Source organism: Ctenopharyngodon idella, chromosome 18, assembly GCF_019924925.1.
Source record: "Ctenopharyngodon idella isolate HZGC_01 chromosome 18, HZGC01, whole genome shotgun sequence".
Lineage (NCBI taxonomy): Eukaryota > Metazoa > Chordata > Actinopteri > Cypriniformes > Xenocyprididae > Ctenopharyngodon > Ctenopharyngodon idella.
This window is the reverse complement of record NC_067237.1, coordinates 7,264,950-7,287,465: the sequence shown is the minus strand read 5'-3', so window position 1 is coordinate 7,287,465 and position 22,516 is coordinate 7,264,950. Positions and strand designations below refer to the sequence as shown.

General features: G+C 36.9%; 1 protein-coding gene across 1 annotated transcript; it reads right to left on the bottom strand.

Moving 5' to 3' along the window:
• Positions 1-548: 548 nt before the first annotated feature.
• Positions 549-21,603, bottom strand: LOC127500180 (uncharacterized). The gene is made up of 10 exons (XM_051871136.1): positions 20,390-21,603; positions 18,042-18,194; positions 15,166-15,314; positions 12,597-12,737; positions 10,570-10,688; positions 10,084-10,149; positions 7,303-7,450; positions 3,240-3,346; positions 1,464-1,579; positions 549-1,191 (listed from the first exon to the last, which is right to left on the bottom strand). Exons 1-10 carry the CDS (start codon positions 20,576-20,578, stop codon positions 1,177-1,179), a joined length of 1,203 nt encoding a protein of 400 aa, XP_051727096.1. The 5' UTR covers positions 20,579-21,603; the 3' UTR covers positions 549-1,176.
• Positions 21,604-22,516: the final 913 nt, after the last annotated feature.

Below are 22,516 nucleotides of genomic sequence, written 5' to 3'. Positions count from 1 at the left end.
CATCGCCTAAAACCTAAAGTGGTCATAACTGCCATGTTTATACCTTATACAATTTTGACTGACGGATAAAGTTGCAGAAAAAAAATTCTCTCTCATTTTTTATGGAAACCCACTGTAATGAACACAACAAATGTTCAGTCTCTGCATAATTCTGTAACAGGACAAAAACATTTCTGAATTAGTTAACTATAATAGATGTAAACCAAACAAAATGTAATAAAATCAAATTTGCAATACCATAAAGAACAATCAATATAATTTTATTTGTGTTAGAAGGACCTTATTCATGTTTTAATCCAAGTGATCCAAGTAAGGTCTATTGGCTTAAAATATATTGTTAATTGATCGTTTTGGTGGTGACAAACAGATCTGAAATATGTTAGTCGATTTATTACAAGATGATTTCTATTGATTAGTTTTGCATGTTTATTACGGTTTATGGTATTTTATTATTTTGCACAATTATATTGCAACATTTGGAGCCATACAATTAGTCATTCTTTATAGGAAGCAAGCTAGACAAGATAAATTCTACTATAAACTTCATGTTTGGATTCACTTTATTTTGAGGTAACAGAACAATGGCAAAAGTAAAACAGGCAATTAGCCTGTGGAGGTTAAATCCATAGAAATTAATACAACAGTGTAGTATCATTCTTGGCCATAGGGTGGAGACAAAACCAAATTTACCAGAAAACGTATTCACGTGTCTGCTCTGCTCTCCATAATATGGCAGACACACAGAGAAACACATAAATAAATGCTACTCTGTCTTTCACATTATTCTGTAAAATATAAACATTTCATGTATTAAACTGTTATGAAAAAACACAAACAAGGACTCACATTCCGTCAGCAAAGATGTGAAGGGAGAAGGAAACGGAAGAAGCACTTAAGAACAAACATCCTTATGCTATTTCAAGCTCCCAATAGAGTGACAAAAAATAAGATTTGATCCAGAACCTCTGCTGGTGCACCACTGACAAATAAGTGCTTCATAATCCGTGAGTCTGTTGTGCGGTCACATTTGGTGCGCGGCTGTTGTCAAACACAATTCAGGCCACATGGAAGAGGAGGATTTCTAAAAAACTATGGCGACAAATATGGTGAAACAGTCCCAAAAAACATTCTTGTGTAAACCAGTAACATCCTTTCAATATCCTTCAGACAGAAGAGCTACTTTGTTTTTCCCTTTAGAAATGATAAAATAAGACAATTATTACAGATATTCATACTTATATGAATTCATTTATTTTTATGACATTAAGCAAATACAGTGTCCCCAAAAATGATTTGAAGCCTTGTGACTAGAACATTGTTCCAAAAATAACAGAATTTTTTTTTTTGCATAATTTGTTTTACACATTTATACAGACATTTTTAGTGTCCAAATCCTTTTTAGGGTCACTGTATGCTAAATTAGAAAGTAACGTTTTTCAGCATCACAAAATCTTATACCGTACCTTTGTCTTTCTTCTCTTTTTCCCAGATTTAAGTTCCTTTGCACTTTTCAAAATGGCACTGAATGTTTCTGTGGACATGCGTGTTGAAACTTGGACTTTAATTGGAGATAGTTTAGCTGTCAAGTGGATAGAAAAATGTACAGATTTACAATCTCATTTTACCAAACTGTCATCCACTACCAGCACATATCCAGACTTTTATCTGTAAATCCAAAAATGACACTGCGTGTTATTATAAGTCTTCTGCATCCATAAAAACCACAGTTTGTGTGAGGAACAGACCTAAATTTAAGTCATTAATTGCCAATAGCAATGTCGCACATGAGAAAGAAAGCAGCTAACAAAAATATGTTCTAAAAACAATCTGCTAACATTCCCATTAAGCTGAATGTTCTCTGAACGTTCAAAACATCCAGTTTTTTAAATGTTTTAAAAACTTTTTTCTTTATGTGAACATTAATGGAACATTCCATTTTGGAAACATTATGAGAATGTTACTTTTGAATGTTCTCTGAACATTCTGAAATGAGTAGTAACATTTAAAAATGTTAGACAAACATCCAACTAAAGAACGTTACATGAATGATGTATAGACAATGTTTTTGTGCTAATGTTTTGAGAACATTATTCAAAGACCAGATAACATTCTATTAACGTTACTGTAAGTTAGGGAAACAATACCAGACATTCTGAGAACATTCCCTGTTAGCTGAGAAGTGATGAGAAAAAGGATAAAATAATTAGTATTATCTTTTTAAAAATGGCATCTCCAGAATTCACTAAGTTAATACGAGTTAAACTATTGGTGTCCATAATTAGACAATTGCCACTTTAATTATGGCTGAAAATCAACTTGAAAATATGTTCAGGTCATGTTTTTCACTGGCCCTTGGTCACCCCACATTTTTTAAATGCTGTGTATTTGAGTATTCCTTCTATATGAGTTAAGTCGGACACAATTTTGAACTTAGGAATGGTATATCAATAACCTTACATTTCATGTGTGGACAAAACTTAAAACCTCTGCCCTCTTAAAGGGTTAGTTCACCCAAAAATGAAAATTCTGTCATTTATTACTCACCCTCATGCCGTTCCACACCCGTAAGACCTTTTGTTGAAATCCGATGGCTCCGTGAGGCCTACATAGGGAGCAATGACATTTCCTCTCTCAAGATCCATAAAGGTACTAAAAACATATTTAAATCAGTTCATGTGAGTACAGTGGTTCAATATTAATATTATAAAGCGACAAGAATATTTTTGGTGCCGATTTCAAAACACTGCTTCAGGAAGCTTCGGAGCATAATGAATCAGCGTGTCGAATCAGCGGTTCAGAGCGCCAAAGTCACGTGATTTCAGCAGTTTGCCGGTTTGACACGCGATCCAAATCATGATTCGATACGCTGATTCATTACGCTCCGAAGCTTCCTGACGCAGTGTTTTGAAATCGGCCATCACTATATAAGTTGTTATTTTTGATGAGAAATATTCTCGTCGCTTTATAATATTAATACTGAACCACTGTACTCACATGAACTGATTTAAATATGTTTTTAGTACCTTTATGGATCTTGAGAGAGGAAATGTCATTGCTCCCTATGTAGGCCTCACGGAGCCATCGGATTTCAACAAAAATATCTCAATTTGTGTTCCGAAGATTAACGAAGGTCTTACGAGTGTGGAACGGCATGAGGGTGAGTAATAAATGACATTATTTTCATTTGTGGGTGAACTAACCCTTTAAGAATCATATTTCCATCACATTAAAGTTCACACCTGCTTGTCTCTCTCTTAGGGCCTCTAAAAGCACTTTCCCACCATCCTCTCCGATGTGATTCTCACCAAGGTCCAGTTCAGTCAGATGAGTGGAGAACCGTACTAGACTGAAAGACATTTATAGACACGTACAGTACAACGAGACAGCACATATGATGAGTTTGATGGGTTAGGATCAACTGTTCAGACATATGGTAAAAGTATTTACTCACTGTGGCCAAACTTAAGTCTACCATCTAACAAAACAATTAATACAAACATGTTGAGAAACAGTAACAGCTGTAAACGATTTCAATTGCAAATGCTGACAGAGGGTATTTTAATCAGTGTTAATTAAGAATATTCAGTGAGTTGCCAAAGAAATCAGTTTCTGGTTCACTTATGTTAGCCAATGTTGTTTTGTGCCAAAAAAAATCATGATCATTTTTCCACCCTTTCTCTGGTTCTTCCTGTTTTACAGAAAGCGAAATAGCAGCGTAACTACAACAGCAGCCTCCTATTGTGCTTTTCTGCTGTGCAACCAAACCTCAGTTCTGTACAGAAAAAAATGGGTTATTGAATATTTCCTATATGATATGCTAATGGTCATAAATAATAAAATTTACATGAGAAAGGGAACCACGTTTACATCCAACTGGCAATTACTCAGAACACCAAAGTGTAGCTAAAACTACTTCAATCATCTGGATTCAGTCAGATTTACTGAATTGAATCTGTTGTTTGTGTGCCTGTCACAACATGTGGAATTTGTATCAAGTTCAACAGGCATATTTTTTTTCAAACAATAGGTGTGTATTTTGTTACTTCATCAAAGCTTTGCACTTTACATAGTTTAGAGTCTATTTGGACTGTATTTTCTGAGTTCTGCATGTGATGTGTAAAACTTTACTTGCAATTTTGGTCTGCTGCGCAGCTGTTAGTGCCGTAATCTGTTCATATGGATGTTAAAATAAATAAGACCTGCATACATTTTGCAGATGCTTGTGTAAAACAGAAATGGAGTGTGTTTTGCTGCTCAGATGCAATGCCAAAAGTCTGTTCACTGACCTCAGGGGAAAAAATTAATTACCAGTAATGCATGATTTGCCTCATTTAAGACTACCTGTGAAAATGATCAGTTCACTAGAAACACTCATGTTTTATTGGACTTGTTGAGAGAGAGAAGGGAAATGCTTTATTTTTTAATGGCTACTATGATAATACTTATCATTAAACTTATTACATGCATCAATATCTGTGCGACTATGAGATCAGCAATCTGACAGAAGATGAAATATCACATATGGACAAAATATCACCTTGAGAACAACTGAAAGCAGAAGTTAAATGTCTTACACTCTAATAACTAGGTCAACCAGTATTGAATCTGACCTTTGTGCATAAAAGACGATGTGAAGGTATGCAGGCTGAGGAGAAAGACAGCTGTATCTGGCTGGTACAAAGCTAAATCTTACAGTACGTGCTTAGGGAACACCTGTGAAAAAGAAGTGTACTTAACTTGTTGAGTGTGCGTGCACTTGTAATGTTCTTCAAATCTTAAAAGTACATTTTTGAAACACTGTACTTGCAGATAATATAATATTAATGAAATTAAAGGCCACTTAAAAAGGATTAGTTCACTTCAGAATGAAAATTTCCTGATAATTTATTCACCCCCATGTCATCCAAGAAGTTTGTCTTTCTTTCTTTAGTCAAAAAGAAATTATGGTGTTTGAGGAAAACATTCCAGGATTTTTCTCCATTTAGTGGACTTCAATGGCTACCAACAGGTCAAAGGTCCAAATTGCAGTGACCTTTCCAATGTGGTTACGTAATGGGCGGCGCATCGCAGAGCAGTGCAAGACAGGCATTTGTGGTTAAAAAGTATATAATTTTTAATTTTTTGAGAAAATGACCGATCGTTTGGCTAGATAAGACCCTTATTCCTCAGCTGGGATCATGTAGAGCCCTTTGACGCTGCACTGAAACTGCAATTTAGACCTTCAACCCATTAGTAGCCGTTGAAGTCCACTATATGGAGAAAAATCCTGTAATGTTTTCCTTAAAAACCTTCATTTCTTTTCGACTGAAGAAAGAAAGACATAAACATCTTGGATGACATGGGTGAGAGTAAATTATCAGGAAATTTTAATTCTGAAGTGAACTAATCCTTACTTAAAGAGAGTACACTTTCATGACTGTTTTTTAGCACACTTAAGTATACTTTTAAAAAATTCACTTAATATATTATAATATAATAATATATTGTAAAAAATATTTTAAATGTACTAAAATTGCAACTTCATCGCAAATGTGTACAATTACAAATATATTTTAATACATGTCATACAAGTTTAAATAGAATTATATAAAATTTTAGTTAACCATAAATGCTTGTTGATGCAAATAACATGCAATGAAGAGTCCGAAAACATTACATTATATACAGTGTACCTCTTTCTCTCTAGGGAAGAAGAATGCAGAACAGAAAAAGAAGGGAAAAATTGGATTTAGCTAATATGCTTATCAGCAGAGCACATCAAATCCCTTAACTGTAAAATAGAGAGGATGGGTAGAAGGTCTTAGCCAAATCAAGACGTGACATTAACAACGTTAATGTCCTGCTAAACATCAGATTGGGAATATACAGCTATAAAAGTCTGTCTCATATGACCATTAAATTCTGAATGGGGCTAACTGTTGACAAACAGACTTAACAGAGAGTTTGAGCCTCCATTTAGTCCTCAATTGTACCCTGATGCTGCCATGCTGGTGCTTGTAATGAATTGAGTCTCTAACTGTTTCTCTAACTGTCTCATGGTTCCTTTAGCCAATCAGCGTTTATAGGTAATCATTTTACTGTGGTTCCAGAGTGATTATTTGCAAGGTATTTACAGCTCAGGTGATTGGCTAAAAAAATACAGGCTAATTCACACTGCAAAAAGTGATTCTCTTACTCTCTATTTTTCTCTTGTTTTCCAGTACAAATGTCTAAACATTCTTAAATTCATTCTCAAACATTGGCAGATATTTTTTTATTTTATATTTATAGCATAAACTCACTTAAAGGGATAGTTCACCCAAAAAATGAAAATTATTCCATAATTTACTCACCCTCAAGCCATCCTAGGTGCATAAGACTTTCTTCTTTCAGTCAAACACAATCAGAGTTATATTAAAAAAATATCCTGGCTCTTCCAAGCTTCATAATGAGCTTGAATGGTACCATTTTTTTTGAAGCCCAAAAAAATGCATCCATCCATCATAAAAGTAATCCATACAGCTCCAGGGGGTTAATAAAGGCCTTCTGAAATAAAGCGATGCGTTTTTGTAAGAAAAATATCCATAATTACAACTTTATAAACTGTAATCACTAGCTTCCAGTAACGGCCGTCCGCACGTTCATGAGAGACTCGAGTTCTGGCACATGATGTAGGACGTAGGTGTAGCGTAAGCTTAGGTGAGAGTAGAAGCCTCTCACGGTTCAAACAAATAGGGCTGGGCAACAAACTCAAGCACCTCCAACATTTCTCTTTAATAATTCTTGTTTTAGACGTCTAATTCATGACCGCTGTTTTGTTTTACTTCAGAAGGCCTTTATTAAACCCCTGGACCCGTATGGATTACTTTTATGATGGATGGATGTGCTTTTTTGGGCTTCAAAAAAAAAAAAAAAAAAAATGGTACCATTCACTCCCATTATAAAGCTTGAAAAAGCCCAGATATTTTCATATTTGGGTGAACTATCCCTTTAATTTTGATTACATTTCTTAGAAAACAAGACTTCTAATCTTACGTCATTTTCCTTTTACAAGTAAATATATCTCGAGTTAAGAATGTTATGATGATATTTGTACTGGAAAACAAGATAAAAACACTGAGTAAGAAAATCACATTTTGCAGTGCGGTAGCTTTAACTGGCGCAAGTTAGCATTGCTTACACCAGTGTTAAGCCTGTCAAAGCATTTTAAACATATCTTTTATATTCAAAAATACATAATCTATGTTGACAATTCCAGTTGCCAAAAAAATAAAGATGACATTTTGAACAGTATACTGTGTGTACACAGTCATGTATACTCACATGCAAAGGAGCTCCAAGAATCGAGTTAGTTGCTCCTTTTCTGAGTGATCAATGGAGTTATCAAACATGTGCAGCTTCTTTAGCCATGGGCCCCTTGCAACACTAGGACCGCTCTTTGCTTTTTCTCTTTTCTTCTTCGTCTTCTTTCCTAACCACAACAACATGTCATCCACAGCTAAGATTAATCTGGCACCCATCAAAAAGACATGACTCACTACCTCCCATTCATCAAGAGATGGAATTCATTTTTATGATAACACAGTGCATAAACAAGAAAATATAATTAAACTGGGAAACTAGATTAAATAATTCTGACTGAGAGGCCTGTAAATACACACACAGTGACAGAGAGACGTCTGTCCCTTAGTTCTCTCATTGGCCTACAGAGTAGTAGGAAGGTTTTTGAGGAAACGGTAAAATGCTATCGTAGAAATTGAGCTACTAGTCCCATCCTTTTGTTGTTGTGTTTTTTGTTCATTTACACAAGTAGTTTAATTTGAAAAGGTTGCATCTGATCTTTCAAAAAATCCCATGTAATCCATGTAAATGGCAGCAATCGCCATAGAAATTGACCATATGCATGGAACGTTCTTAAGAACTTCCACAATATATAAGCCAGCTGGAAAACTTACAGTGAAATGTCACTTGTTGGTGAGTCGGTATCTTAAATGTCCTGTGTTGGCTTTAACAGCATCAATAATGTAATACTTAGTTTATAATCAGAATATAGTCACTTAAATAGTCAGGCCTAGCATTAATTTAGTTATTCAAACGTAAGCAACATTCAATTCGACCATCAGTTTTCACACTTTTGTGTAAAAAAAATGCGTCAACAAACTGTAAATCAAGGATTTATTGTACACTTTAGTTAGATTCTTTGAACAAAATGGGAGTTTTCACAAGTGTGCCGAAATCAAGAGCTTGCGCTGCACTGAATGATAGCTTCAATCTGTGGTTATAAAGAGAGGGAAAGCATAGTGCTCACTTTCTGTGTAATTTCGTTCACAAGAAAAGTTATTGTTTTTCATGAGACTTTGTGAGTACTTCATACTTCACCTTGACAAAATTTATTTTTAAACCTACTGATTTTATAATGTTTAATATTTATTCAAAAGTGAAACGCGTGGAAAAAATATGAGCCAATAAATGATCCTCTGCCGTCATCTAGAGGTTATAGTGGTCTTTTTTTAATGAAAGTGTTTTCTATCAAATGTTGTATTTCCTACATCTTGAAACGTTCGGTTTTACAAATGGGGACAGTCTCAGAAGGATGAACAAATAATGTTTTTGGTCATCACATTAAAAATAACATTTGAAGTGCTGAAAAAATGTTGCATGTGCATGTCCAATTACAGACACCATGTTTCTTATTCAAATATTTCCAAAAGCTTCGTCTTTATTGCAATCAATAAAACTGGTTTATTGGCAAATTAGGCAAGTGTGATAACTGCATTAAAATATAAATATAACATTAAAAATTCAACCATTGATGGTTTTGTGTCGATGTACAGTGAGTACCGAAAAAGCCCAATCTGGCTTATCGAAAACCAGGAAGTAACCATGCATATAGTCAATTGGGAGGACCCACCAAAGAAGACTGTGCCAAATTGTAAATGTAAATTTTGAATTAATAATATTCTAACTTCCACAACACATTTAACAAATACAAATGTAACAGTAATGATTGTCATAGCTAGTCTGGTTTGATTTCTGTTTTGAGAAGTTTGTTTCATTCCTTTGTTCCCGTATTCTCAGTGTGTTTATTTCCTGTTTCCTTAGTTGTCATGATTTCTATAGCTGTGTTCGAAATCGCCCCCTATACCCTTGTTCACTATTCCCTACATTACTCCACTAATATAGTCCATTTGAAGGAGTGAATGAAAGGGAGTGAGTGAATTCAGACGCTGAGTGTGCTGGAAGGGCTGTCGCTTTTGCATAGTTTGTGTTTTGGACACCACTACATATGGCTGTCCCTTCACATAGTGCCCTATTTAAGGGTATAGGGGGCGATTTCGGACACAGCCTATGTATGTTCTCATTTGTTCCCTTGGTTACTGAATATGTTCCACATTTGATCAGTTAGTCAACATCCTAAGTATCCATGCTCGCTCAACCGATATATTTATACAATCCTCTGTAGTTTCTTCGGTTGACTGCTGGTTATTGTCTATCCATTTATGCAAAGCTGGTGTTTTTTATTTTTTTTTATTAACTTATCTTCTTGGATTATCTTTCATGTGTATAAAGCTACAATTAGATCCTCAACTTCTATTCTCTTTTGCTTTCATGATAATTATATCAAGTGTCATGAGACACAAATGGGAAAGAAATGGCCCCAATCCCTCAGAAAGAGCCACGAATCTTCAAGTACTCTGTAAATAAGTTGCTTTAAAGAGTTCGGTGTATATCTGCCTAGGACTATGTACAAGCATGTGTCCTAGTACAGTTCTGTTTGACACTGATATTTCCTGTTTCTCCTGTTGTGTTGTCAAGGTGCTGTAATAGTAGTCCTAAGCAAGAATATTTGTTCAGGTGGTTTCAATGGAGGTTTTGTGATGTTTAACACGAGGGAAAGCAATATCCCACTGGAGCTCTTAGTGATAACTCTGTGAATATGTGGATGCAGTTTAGTTAGATTTTATTTTATTTTAAGGCTATATGAATATGTTTGTTTGGATATAGTTAATTAATCTAATATATATGTTTCAAGCTTTATGAGGCTCCTGATATGGTCTTCTGAGAGGAAGAAAACAACTCAGTAGTTCAGAAAATTAGTAGTACCTTTTTTATTTGCTTTCTTTTGCCTGGAAGACGTATTGCTCATTTGGGAGATCAACTCTGTCTCATCTGAAAGGAGGACACATGTGAATGACATCACTTTGCACAAAATGAGGTTACTTTACACCCTTTAATGTCTACTGGTAAGTCGAGAAAAAAGAATGATGAGGTGATTATTCTCGTAATTTAGTTTCTTGACACATTCCATTGCATAACATTACACACTGCATGTATGTATCCCACTCATACAGAACTGTATAGAACTCTTGAGGTTTAGGAAAACAGAAAAACCTTAAGGGAGAAGTCTTATCTTGACCTTTTAAGGACAATTCACACTGCACCAACAGACGGTGACCAACGAAGACAATCACCAGAATATAGCCCGTTACTTCTCAGACATTCCACCCCTGACGAAATGTCTGTTGCTGTTGGTCGGCGTCTGTACTGATAGACTGAATTAGGTGAAGGTTGATAGGCTCACTTACACACCTGTGATGGATGTGGTCCTGTTTTGGATCTCTGCCATTTTTTGGCTGTTTTCAGCCACAGGTCTCAGCAGCTCAATGGCACCCACACATTGCAGCTCATTGCCATTGATGTACAGCTCCCTAAAGACGAGAATCAAACAATGAATGCATTTAGGGCTGACAAAGTAAGCCTACTTATGAGACTGACTGATTAATTAAATAAAAAATTAATTTCACACAGACAATTTGACATTAAACTATAGATTCTGTTGTGTGTTAATTTTTAAAGATAGATGTCAGAAGTCTTGGCTCAATACACACAGACAACAAGCCAGGCCCCTGTTTATCATTAAATGATGATGAAAGACCCATCATAATATTTTTATTTTCTTAAGATATTTATGATGAAACACCATAAAACATTTATTTCCTTTCATTACAGACTGTCAGAGTCACTAGTGGAAATACCTGCATTCACGTTTTGAAAAGAAGCAAATTAAAGAGTTTACGCATCACGCTGTGATGCAAGATGTTTCTTGAGCTATAAAAGCCCTCAAACATGTCAACTCGATCTCTTCTTTATTAGTGATGATACTCTATGCAGTTTTCATCTGAAAAGAGCTTTAGTTTAACCCTTGTACAATGCAGTTTTTTCCTCTGGAACCTGCAGTTTTACAAGCGGGTTTTTTTCTCAGAGAAAGCGCTGTTTTATGAATGTTTCTTCTTCTGAACATGCTGATTTACAAGCAGCTTGTTCTCCAAAAGGTGCACCCAGGATTGGCCGTGGGGTTTGAGATGACTTCCAAATTTCTGGCTGACTGCAAATATCAACTTTGTAAACACACATATTCTGTATCCCTTTCATTTTCTCCTCACTGGGACTGCTCTTAGGTGAGTATTGAAGCTCAATGTGGATACAGATGGTCCACATACCTTAATGTGATGGACAGCATGGACATAATCAGTGTCCTTCCTGCCTTGGTATTGAACACCTAATGGAGAAGTTGGATATGTTTGCACAAGCTGTGCAATTCGGGACTCCAGTCAAGTAATGTCACGTTTTTATATAGCACTTCATACAATAGATTGCTTCAAAGCAAGCAGCTTTACAGTATTAAACATGAAAAAAGTGTCAGTGTCTCTTTCAATTATAATTGCAACTTCAATTTCTACTAGCTCTCCAGTGTGTTCGTTTTTTACTGACCTCGATGGGCTGAACAGAAGAAATGAACTGGAGAAGATTTCCATGTAAAAGAAAGCTGAGCCTCGGCAATGTTAGTGGTAGGTGTTAACCAGTTGGAATGAACTTTTCCAGAAAGTTTGCTTTGGCAAGCCATTTTGAAAACTGATTTTGTTCGAAATTCACACCAGTTTGTTCTTTGATAGTTAAATTGGGCCTGGTTAGCCCAATTTCCCTTGCCTGAGGTCTTTCGGAATTACTTGAGATGGCAGCTGCTAGTTCCAGGTTGAATCTTTGAACCACTGTTACAAGAGACCCTGAACCAATGCATTTCAGTCTCAGAGACTCATTCCCACAAGTGCTTCGTGTCAGCGTTTGAGTTCTCACTCATGGTCCTTTCCCAATCTCATTCTTCTCTCTCTTCTCCAGTCATTTCCTGTCTCTCTCCTAACATTCCTATTGCAGAAGGCCAAAAATATAACTTTAAAAAGATATGGACTACATGCAATGCTACATCAAATTATTTAAACTTTTAGAGGTTGTGCAGGTGATATGGTAGGAGAGAGACGTGGTAGGTATGTGCAGATGATCTCAGACACAGTGGAGGGTTCGCTATGCATGAATCTCTGTCAGAGTGGAGGAAAGTGTGTGGATGATCTATTGGACTGTCAAAATAGCCTTTCTTTGGTCCCAAACCACACTGGCCCAGTAGGATGTCATCAGCTGTAAGCAGTCATCAGCTGAACCTCACATTTATGAAATAATACGTGATGAAATATTTCAGCAGAAGCTGATGGATCCCAGGAGTCACAGCAGAGAGTCAGAGGTTAATGGGAAACATAAGCATCAGTGGTCATAACAGTCCGTACCTCACAGAACTGTTGGTGAGAAGTGAAGCTAGCAGAGTTCCGCTCCATGAACCCAAACCACAATAACATAAACTCAAGGAACATATTTGACTGGTCCCCAAACCACCACTCAGCAAACCTTTCAACCCTTCCTGTCCCACGCTGAGAGAGAAACAGACAGACAGAGATGAGAGGTCATTATTAAACCTTTAAAAACACATTGAAGATGACTAAAAATATATTTAAATAGGACAAAAATGCATGCTGAAACTATTGAACCAAAAGGCTAAAACATTTTCCAAAGTACTGGAGCTCAAACAGTATAATAGCATTGTAAGGTGCCAATTACACAGAACTTGTTTTTGTGTTTAAAAACGTGGGACACAGAGTGGTGGAATGGGGAAAAAACACAAGGTCCAGAGACACGTTTTTACTTCTTAGAATGGCATGTCATGTGCGAGAAGCTGTAAAAGTTGCAAGACACGAGCATAATGGTCAAACACATCCATCTAGTACATGTTTATCTAGAAAACCAAGTAGCGGATTTGAATGCAAAAACATGTTCTGTGTGAAAGGCTCATAACAAGGTCATGGGTTTCATTCCCAGGATTATGGCGATTAATCAAAAAAGTATGAGATTAAATCAAGATACTGCAAAACAATTTTTAAAAGGTTCAGCATTGTTACAATCACCACCCATTGTGTAATAGCACTGTTTGTATTGTAAATTACATAATTTTCTCTAGATATCTTGGCACACGCTTGCAATGTAGACAGTGCAACTTCAGTCCTGGAGGACCACTGTCCTGCAGAGCATAGTTAAATCCCTAATCAAACATACCAGCCTGTCATTTTAGATTTTTCAGATGTGTTTAATTAAGGATTGAGCTAAACTCTGCAGGACAGTGGTCATCCAAAACTGCAGTTGCTCATCCTTGGTGAAACGCCTAATATACTGTACACAAACACAATCTCATTGTTTAGGTGGCTAATAATTAGTGTGAATTTGTAAAATCCCATTCGTACGTTTTTGTATGATCTGCTTATGCTCTAGTGATGGGCATGTTTAGGGGTGGGCCTGTTGAGGTTACATGGCCTCTCGCTTTAACGTTAACGTAGAAAAATGTGGGCTATTCAAGTGTTTGTGTGGAGTGTAAAAGCTGAAGTGTAGCGTGCTTACTGCATGACAGCTAAGGCGCCGGTGCGATCACTTGCACTTAAAATACTCTGTTATTTTTGGTCATACAGATAAGAGTAATACATCTTTTGAATCTGTAAAGAGTCTACTTTTATTTGTGTGCACTCACAATAACAAAAAAAACACGTTGTGCTTTTGTAAACTAAATAATGAAAGCAAACAGGGTGCACTTTCTGCCGTCTCTCTCTGTGAACTTGAGCGCGCCGAAAAAAAGAAAAAAGAACCGAAACTCCAAGTAAACTTGCCTCACAGACATGAAAAACATATCTATAGAAAGCGAAATGTCTAATTTTAAAATTAACCAATTCAAATGGAAAACAAATATTCTCAGGTTATGTAATCCGTATGGAACGTGCATATAGGCGAAAATACAGAAAACACTAGTTTTTTTAATTATTAAAATATTAAAGCAGTCTCCTTGCTCTTTTTCCCCAACACATTACTTCTGCTGGTGTGTTGTGGGAAGCTTTATGCGTGCGCTTGAACACTGATTAGGCTATGTAGGATTAAAGGCTCTTTGTTATGATTTATATGGTTTATTAATAAACGTGTGATTAGTCGACTAATTGCTTAAAATGAACGACTATTAGTCGACCAGAAAAATCTTTAGTCGAGGGCAGCCCTAGAAAATACTATTAAAATTATCATTTGAAAAGTACTTTATATTAAAAAGCTTTATATTAACTGACTTTCTATTAGTGCAGTGCAGGTAATTACAACCAACTGTGGTCTCCCAGTGGTTTACATTACACACAGTTTAGCATTATGTGATTGATTTACAACAAAAGGGGGAAAAAAAACGTAATGCCTTCATCTTCAAAATATTTTTAGCGAAACTGGACAACTTCAGTGCCGTCTTGTGAACTGGAATGTGTGCAAAGCATCCTTCAAATTGAGATGGCCTTCGATGAAGCTTGACAACGTGGCAGCCGAGGCAACCTTAGGGCAGGTTCATACAGAACGCATTTTTGCTTTGAAAAAACAGAGACATGGGCAGTGGAATGGGAAAAAAACGCAAGGTCTCGAGACGCATTTTTTAAAAGTTGAACTGATTTTAACTTGAGCGCCACATTTTTGGAATGCCGTGTCATGTGCAAGACACTGCAAATGGTCAGACACGTCTTACACGTTTACATAGAAAAATAATGGAAAAGTAGTGTAGTGGAATGGAAAAACGTGTTCTGTGTGAACAGGTCGCAGCCTTCCGATAAAGAAGCACCCATAAGTTAGATTTTTCAGGTGTGTTTGATTAGGGATGGAGATAAACTCTGTAGGACAGTGGCCCTCCAGGATCGAAGTTGCCCATCTCTGATGTACACTGTGATTGACAAACTGGAAAGACAAAGTGCATCTGAGGACATTCACACAATACACAATCAGATGTCCTCTCACTGTGTGTAGTCTAGGCAGAGTGTGGTGAGGTAGCTGATGCCTGCAGCCTTGCCCAATCTTTCCAGAGACCATTCAGTCAGTTTGCAATCAAGCAGCTCCAGCGACCTGAAGGGATAAACTGTCCTCCCCCTTTGCTCCAAAAGAAGACACTGTCAGAACAAACAGCTAGGTTGGTGAAATGCGTCATTTTTCATGTGGTAAATTTACAATAACAGATTTTACAATTACTATTATGTTGAACACAGTTAACTGGATTTACATTACAACAATGTCCTGACAAACACCCATGACAATTTAGCAATGTGATGGTGAGTTTTGCACGGGCAGACAACACTCACTTTTTCTTCAGAAAATATACAAATTTGGTTCATTTAATCAATGCTACTTTGTTTCATAATTTTCATACTTCTTTTAATATACAACTGATTATTATACAACAGAAAGACCACATGGTAGCGCAATTTCCACCACAGTCCAAGAGATTAAAGGCTGGTTTGTGCACTGCTAAGTCACTCAAACTGGCTTACTGAAATAAATAGCTTAGTATCACAGAGATCAAAGCTGTGATTCTTGACAAAGTGGCTGTGTGTAATCTCTTTCTAACTGTTAGAAAAAGAGTAATTCAATACAGATATCAATTTTAGCCTATAATATAAAGCTCCCCTTGAACATCATTCCATAGATTAGTGATGATCTAAAGCAGCAGAAAAAAAATCTCCCAGAATCTCATCAACATCTTAAAAATGGGACCTCTTATAGAACTCTCAAGCACTTATTGTTATAACCGTCTGACCGGCACATATAAATCTGTGTATGTGCCAAATTTATATGTTAGGGTTGTCCTAACAGCATTCAAGTGCAGAACTTCAATTGCATGCTTATCCACCATATTGTTTTCCTTACATTCATTGTCTGCAGGTCAGGAAAAATATGGCAGTGATTTTCACAGCATCAAAGCTGTTCTGGAAGTAAATCTCACTATTTAATTGGACAGATTTTTCCGATTTATATGAGCTGAAGTGTGAACATGTTGCCCCTTGAAGGGAATGAAAATGGGTGTGGACCACAGGATAATTAAAGTATGTCAGTAGCCATAACATGAACACATGAACAATCTAAACTTTAAGTTCCAAGTTGGACAATGACGCAGAGTTGTCCAGCCCTGATTTACATTATATGCTAGGCTATTTTCAGGCCCAAAACAAGGATGAAAAATTGTATGACAATGCATGTTGGCTTCAAACTAAATGTTTGTTGATTGGACTACATACTGTATATATCAGTTTTGAATGAAAAAAAATATAGTTTATGATGTGTTGTCATCTCTCAGGTTTCTCTCAAGTTCCTACAGAAGTTACAAGTCTTATATTGCTGGAAAAATAATCAAAAGTTTTGGCAGTAGCTGAGTAAATCCCCTGATTTTAATTAGGCTTTCATGGATTTGACAGCCCGCCACAGCCTCAGAGGTATTGCGGTTCTTGTTGAAAATACAGGCCAGTAGTTGGCTGCCAATGGCCTCTCAAACTAGAAAAGCACCACCACAGTGATGATAATAATACATATTTTCTAAATACAAAAAAGTACAGATGTGTCTCTGTGGCAAAACAACAGTTTACAATGTCAGTTGTTTCTGGATTAAGCAAAATTCCAAACAAACATGACAATTTGGTCATTACTCTTAACCCTTATGTCGTTCCAAACCTGAGTGTGTGTGTGGAACACAAAAGGAGACATTTTAAATAATATACAAATAATATACTGATTTCTCCTTGCCATGCAGTTGCAATGAAAGGGGACTGCAGATTTCAAGTAGGGTTGTCAAAAGTACCGACTTCGGTACCAAGTCGGTACTGAAATTTTAAAAATGTGACAACATCTGCATCTCCCCCTAGCATTTTGAGTGCTGTTAAGCGGATTCTTAAACACCTCTGACTGGCCATTATGTTCACGCACTCAACAGATATGTCTGTGATTGGCTACAATGATCAACGCTTCAAAAAAAACCTGTTGTAAATAGACATCAATCACCAAGTGCTTACACAGATACATACAGGAGCGTTTGTAAGCAGGCGTCTATCAGCGATATATTAGGGATCCGCTGATAGACTATTTACAACATGCTTTTGAAGCGTTGATCATTGTAGCCAATCACAGACATATATGTTGAGCGTGTGAACACAATGGCCAATCATAGGTGTTTGAGAATCTGCTCAACATCGCTCAAAATGCTAGGGGAAATGCTGGTATCGTCACATTTTTAAAAGTTTAGTACCGACTTGGTACCGAAGTGGGTAATTTTGACAACCCTACTTTCAAGCTTAAAAAGGGATGCCATAGCACCACAAAAGTATCATGAAAGTGATCCATGAGACTTCTGTTTCATTGCGAACATTTCATTTTTCACTTCGATAATGATGTGAAATGATGTGGAAATGCACCGACAAAAAGCATGTGATTGATGGAAAGGGAGAGAGAGAAAGCAGGTGCATTTAACGTGTAAAGCCAAAATGTTTTGCAACAAAATGCCTAGATGACAGAAAACATTCAGAGTTCTGGAACCTGAAATTGTTGTGTAATTCAAAACTCTTTCCATAGCTAAACTGATCTGGTGTTAAGATAAAATGTTAACAGTTATGGCTCATTACCATTTACTGCTGCAATAAAGGACACATATCGTACTGTGAGTGATGTGATTGAACAAACATTTTTTTGTTCGCACAGAAAGGTTTGGTTTGAGTTGCCACAGGCTTGGCTGCCCTGGAGGACTCTTTCTCTCTTTTGTGTGCTAGCCTAGAACAAGCATTTTGAGACTAAATGTTTTCCATAACTGCCAATCACAAAACTAGGATCTATAGTAAAGTGGGATCTGTGCTCACCAGCTCAACTATATCTGTTTGCTTGAGAGACAGACTCCAGATGTGGAATTCTTGTGCATGTGTGTAACGCTCGTCTCGTATAGCCATTAACAGAGGCTGAAGGCTGGGCAGAATAGTGTCTGAGGGCCCGCAATCTGGAAATGACAGTGTTATCTACATGGAAGGGAGAGGAACAGACAGAAACAGTGAGTGAGAAGGAGATGTGTGCAGTAGACATTTTAACAAAACATTAATATAAAGGAAGTCATTGATTAACAGGTGAGTATCATTAAATCTGTGCCCGGGTCACATTTCACCCCAAAAACAGCAGAAAAAAAGGAAAGAAATATTTCACACACAGAAGAAGAAGCATTTTACGGAGCCCCTAAAGAGACATGGTAATAAAAAAAATAAATGATATAGGACGAAAAAAATTGAAATGCCTTTGCATTCGCTTGTACAATTTTGTGTTCCCCCAAGAAACTTTGCATTAGTTCGGAAAACTTTTGTGTTCTTTATGAGCGAACAAAAACTTGGGGGAACGCAAAAGTTTTGCAAGGAAATGCAAACATTTTGTGAGCGAATGCGAAGTTTCTCAGGGGAACGCAAAACATTTGCGAGATAACACAAAAGCATTGACCTACAGTTTTTCTTTCATCTCATTTTTTTTTTTTTCCTTCACCATGTCCCTTTATGGGCTCTTCAGCCTTTTTTGCATTGTGAAATTATATAGACACCTGAATTTAATCTAACCTGAAATACTGTAATACAAAACAATCTAATTCTTTATACTGTAATGCACAAAGAGCAGTCACATGACCAAATGTCTCGACATCTCAGAACCAGTGAGGTTTGATATTAGTTGAACTGATCAATCATTTTATTTAAAAGTGAAAGGCTTAAATTTTAATTTGTTCATTATACATGTCATCATATGGCTTCAGAAGACTTAGAATCTACCAGTGCCGACACATTTTACTTTTCAAATAAAGAGAAATTCACTTAAAGGATTAGTTCACTTTCAAATGAAAATTAGCCCAAGCTTTACTCACCCTCAAGCCATCCTAGGTGTATATGACTTTCTTCTTTCTGATGAACACAATCAGAGAAATCTTAACAAATATCCTGACGCATCCGAGCTTTATAATGGCAGTGAACAGGGGTCACGAGTATGAGCTGAAGAAAGTGCATCCATCCCCATCTATCCATCATAAACGTGTACTCCACATGGCTCTGGGGGATTAATAAATGCCTTCTGAAGTGAAGCGATGCATTATTTAACAAGTTATGAAGTAAAATATCTAGCTTCTGCCAGACCGCCTTCCATATTCAAGTTACGAAGAAAGTGTAAACTGGCGTCGCGTCAGTTATACTTTTTCCGTAAGTTGAATAGGGAAGGCGTAGGATGTCGTGTAAGCTTTTTGAACTGCAAGAGTTTTACACTTTCTTCGTACGTTGAATATGGAAGGCGCTCTGGCGGATGCTAGATATTTTACTTCATAACTTGTTAAATATGGATTTTTTTTTTTTTTTTTTTTTTTACACAAACGCATCGCTTTGCTTTAGAAGGCCTTTATTAACCCTCTGAAGCAATGTGGAGTGCGTTTATGATGGATGGATGTGAATGGAAGCACTTTCTTCAGCTCATACTCATGAACCCAGTTCACTGCCATTATAAAGCTCAGATGCGTCAGGATATTTATTAATATTTCTCCAATTGTGTTCATCAGAAAGAAGAAAGTCATATACACCTAGGATGGCTTGAGGGTGAGTAAAGCTTGGGCTAATTTTTATTTGAAAGGGAACTAATCCTTTAAAGATATTACAGAAAAATTTATCCAACTAACATTTTACTCTCTAAGTTTATGGAAATTGTAAAAGAATGCTCCTTTTATAACAATATTGAAAAGATGTTATGTCATTTGTTTTCTTTAAACATTTAAAGATAACATTAAATATGAATTATTTGTTGCTATAAGCATGAAGACAAAAGTATGGACAATTTTGTAAATAGGCCTATTTCGTAATGCCAAATTCTTTATTTACAAATAATGAATGTCCAAAATTCCTCCAATGTTTCTTGCCTTACATACTTGGTGCCTGTTTTATGTTATATTAGGCCTACTTAACATTCCTCAAAACAATCTTTTGTGTTGTGTTTCGCAGTAGAAAGAAAAAAACGTCATGACAAATTAAAGTAGCCTAAATGATGACAGCATTTTCATTTTAATAAGACTGCCTTTCAGTAATGTTACTGAATTGACAATCTCCTTAAAGCAAGCTAATGGTTCAAAATGAACCGTTTTAGGAAGTGAATAGGCCTACCAGTTTCCAGCCCAGTTTATCAACAATTTCACTCTGTAAAATACCTTTTTGAGATGTTCCTGTTTGTCGATTTGGTGAAGGATGTCCTGTTTGAGCACTGCACTGGGACAGCTGTCAATCTGCATGCAGTGATGCTCATATCTTCTCCAGAGCGCGCGGAGCTGCAGCACCACTACATCATCGACGGCGCTCGACACTCCTCCACGCGAGCCTCCAGACTGCGCCTTTCGCATTATGATACTAATCACTTTTCAGGAATTAATTTATTAAAAGCAGTTAATGTGCTAATGTTAAAGTTTTTCCAACGAATTAAACGCATTCAAACATATTTCTCGGCAGGTTATCAACTTTGTTTTGGAACGTATCAGCGTTCTCAGAGCGCTATGTCTGTTGCCGTAGCAACAGCAAAGCCATACAACACTACTAGATCCTCCCTCGCGCGGCGCGCCAAATACCGTTGACAATCACGCTGTACTGAGTGTGTGTGATGTGTATCACATTCATGATAAGTTATTACATGTTAAAGGGATTGATCACCCAAAAATGAAAACTCTGTCATCATTTACCCTCGAGCTGCTCTGGGATTAATTGTTCTGTGAAACTTGAAAGGAGATATTAAGCAGAATGTTAGGGGCTGACAGCCTCCACATCCATTATATGAAAAAATGATGCTGTGAGAGTGAATGGTGACTGCCATTACTGTAACATCTCTTCTTACATTTGAAGGTGGTAAAAAGGACTTGTGTGTAATAACATGAGGGTAAATAAATAATGAATTTTCATTTTTGGGTGAACTAATCCCTCGAATATGTTATTTTGTAACGAAACCTGGTGATAAATTATGGGGTGTCACCGTCATGTTGTATAACACAGATAAAAAAAAAAAAAATTGGCCAGACAGATGTTGCGTAACTTTCATTTAGTTGCGCACATTCGAATGGTGTCCGTGGTTACCAAGCAATATAAAACTCAACTGATTGCAGTCTTTGCGCAATGCAACATTTTTTTCTCATTGTAAACAAAGTATACTTTTCTACTAATTTATAGCTCTCCTCTACAATGGAAAACTAGGTTTTAGAAAGATCAAATGGTAACATCTTTTTGAAATCGCTTTGAAACCTGTTTTTGCCAAATTCAGAATAAAAAACATGTAATGTGTCCCTGTTGATTGCTGCCATAAGCTGCATTTTATGCAGCCACATTTATTGAAACCACAACCATTGAAACCATGAAAAGCAAGAGAGATGCATGATAAGAAATAAAAAGTATTTTCCGGGCCTCCAAACCACAGAAAAGTGCTCATATTTAACACCTTTTAGTGCAGCAAAATTTGATCATCCAAGCTCTTGTGGTGTCCTGCATGGAGACAAGAAGCCAGAGGTCTTTATTAGACTGGTTGTTCCCCAGCCTGAACTCTGGAGTCAGACCCTTCAGTGAGTCTACCACCGATTGGGAATCCAGATAGATTTTGTATAAGATAGATCTGAGAATTCAGAATCCATATAGGTCTATAGAATTAACTAAATATGTGTCAAACACTCATGACTAAGCTGTTTTGAGCCATTTAACATTGCCTCGGAAGACCAAACCAGGTGACACTCCTGTCAACTAAGAACAAGAAACTGAAGCCATTTGCACAGGATCACTAAACTGGACAATAGAAAATTGGAAAAAAGTTGCCTGCTGATGAGTCTGGATTTCTGTGACATTCAGATCAGAATTTGGCATAAACAATATGAAAGCATGGATCCATCCTGCCTTATCAACAGGTCAGGCTGTTGGTGGTGTAATGTTGTGGGGGATATTTTCTTGGAACACTTGGCCCACCTTAGTACCAATTGTGCATTTAAACACCACAGCCTACCTGAGTATTGTTGCTGACCATGTCCATCCATTTATGACTTCAGTCAGATGGCTACTTCCAGCAGGATAATGCGCTGTCACAAAGCTCAAATCATCTCAAACTGGTTTCTTGACCACGACAATGAGTTCACTACTCAAGTGACCTCCACAGTCACCAGATCTCAATCCAATAGAGCACCTTTGGGATGTGGTGGAACGGGAGATTCGCATCATGGATGCGCAGCCGAGAAATCTGCAGCAATATCAATATGGACCAAAATCTCTGAGGAATGTTTCCAGCACCTTGTTGAATCTATGCCATGAAGAAT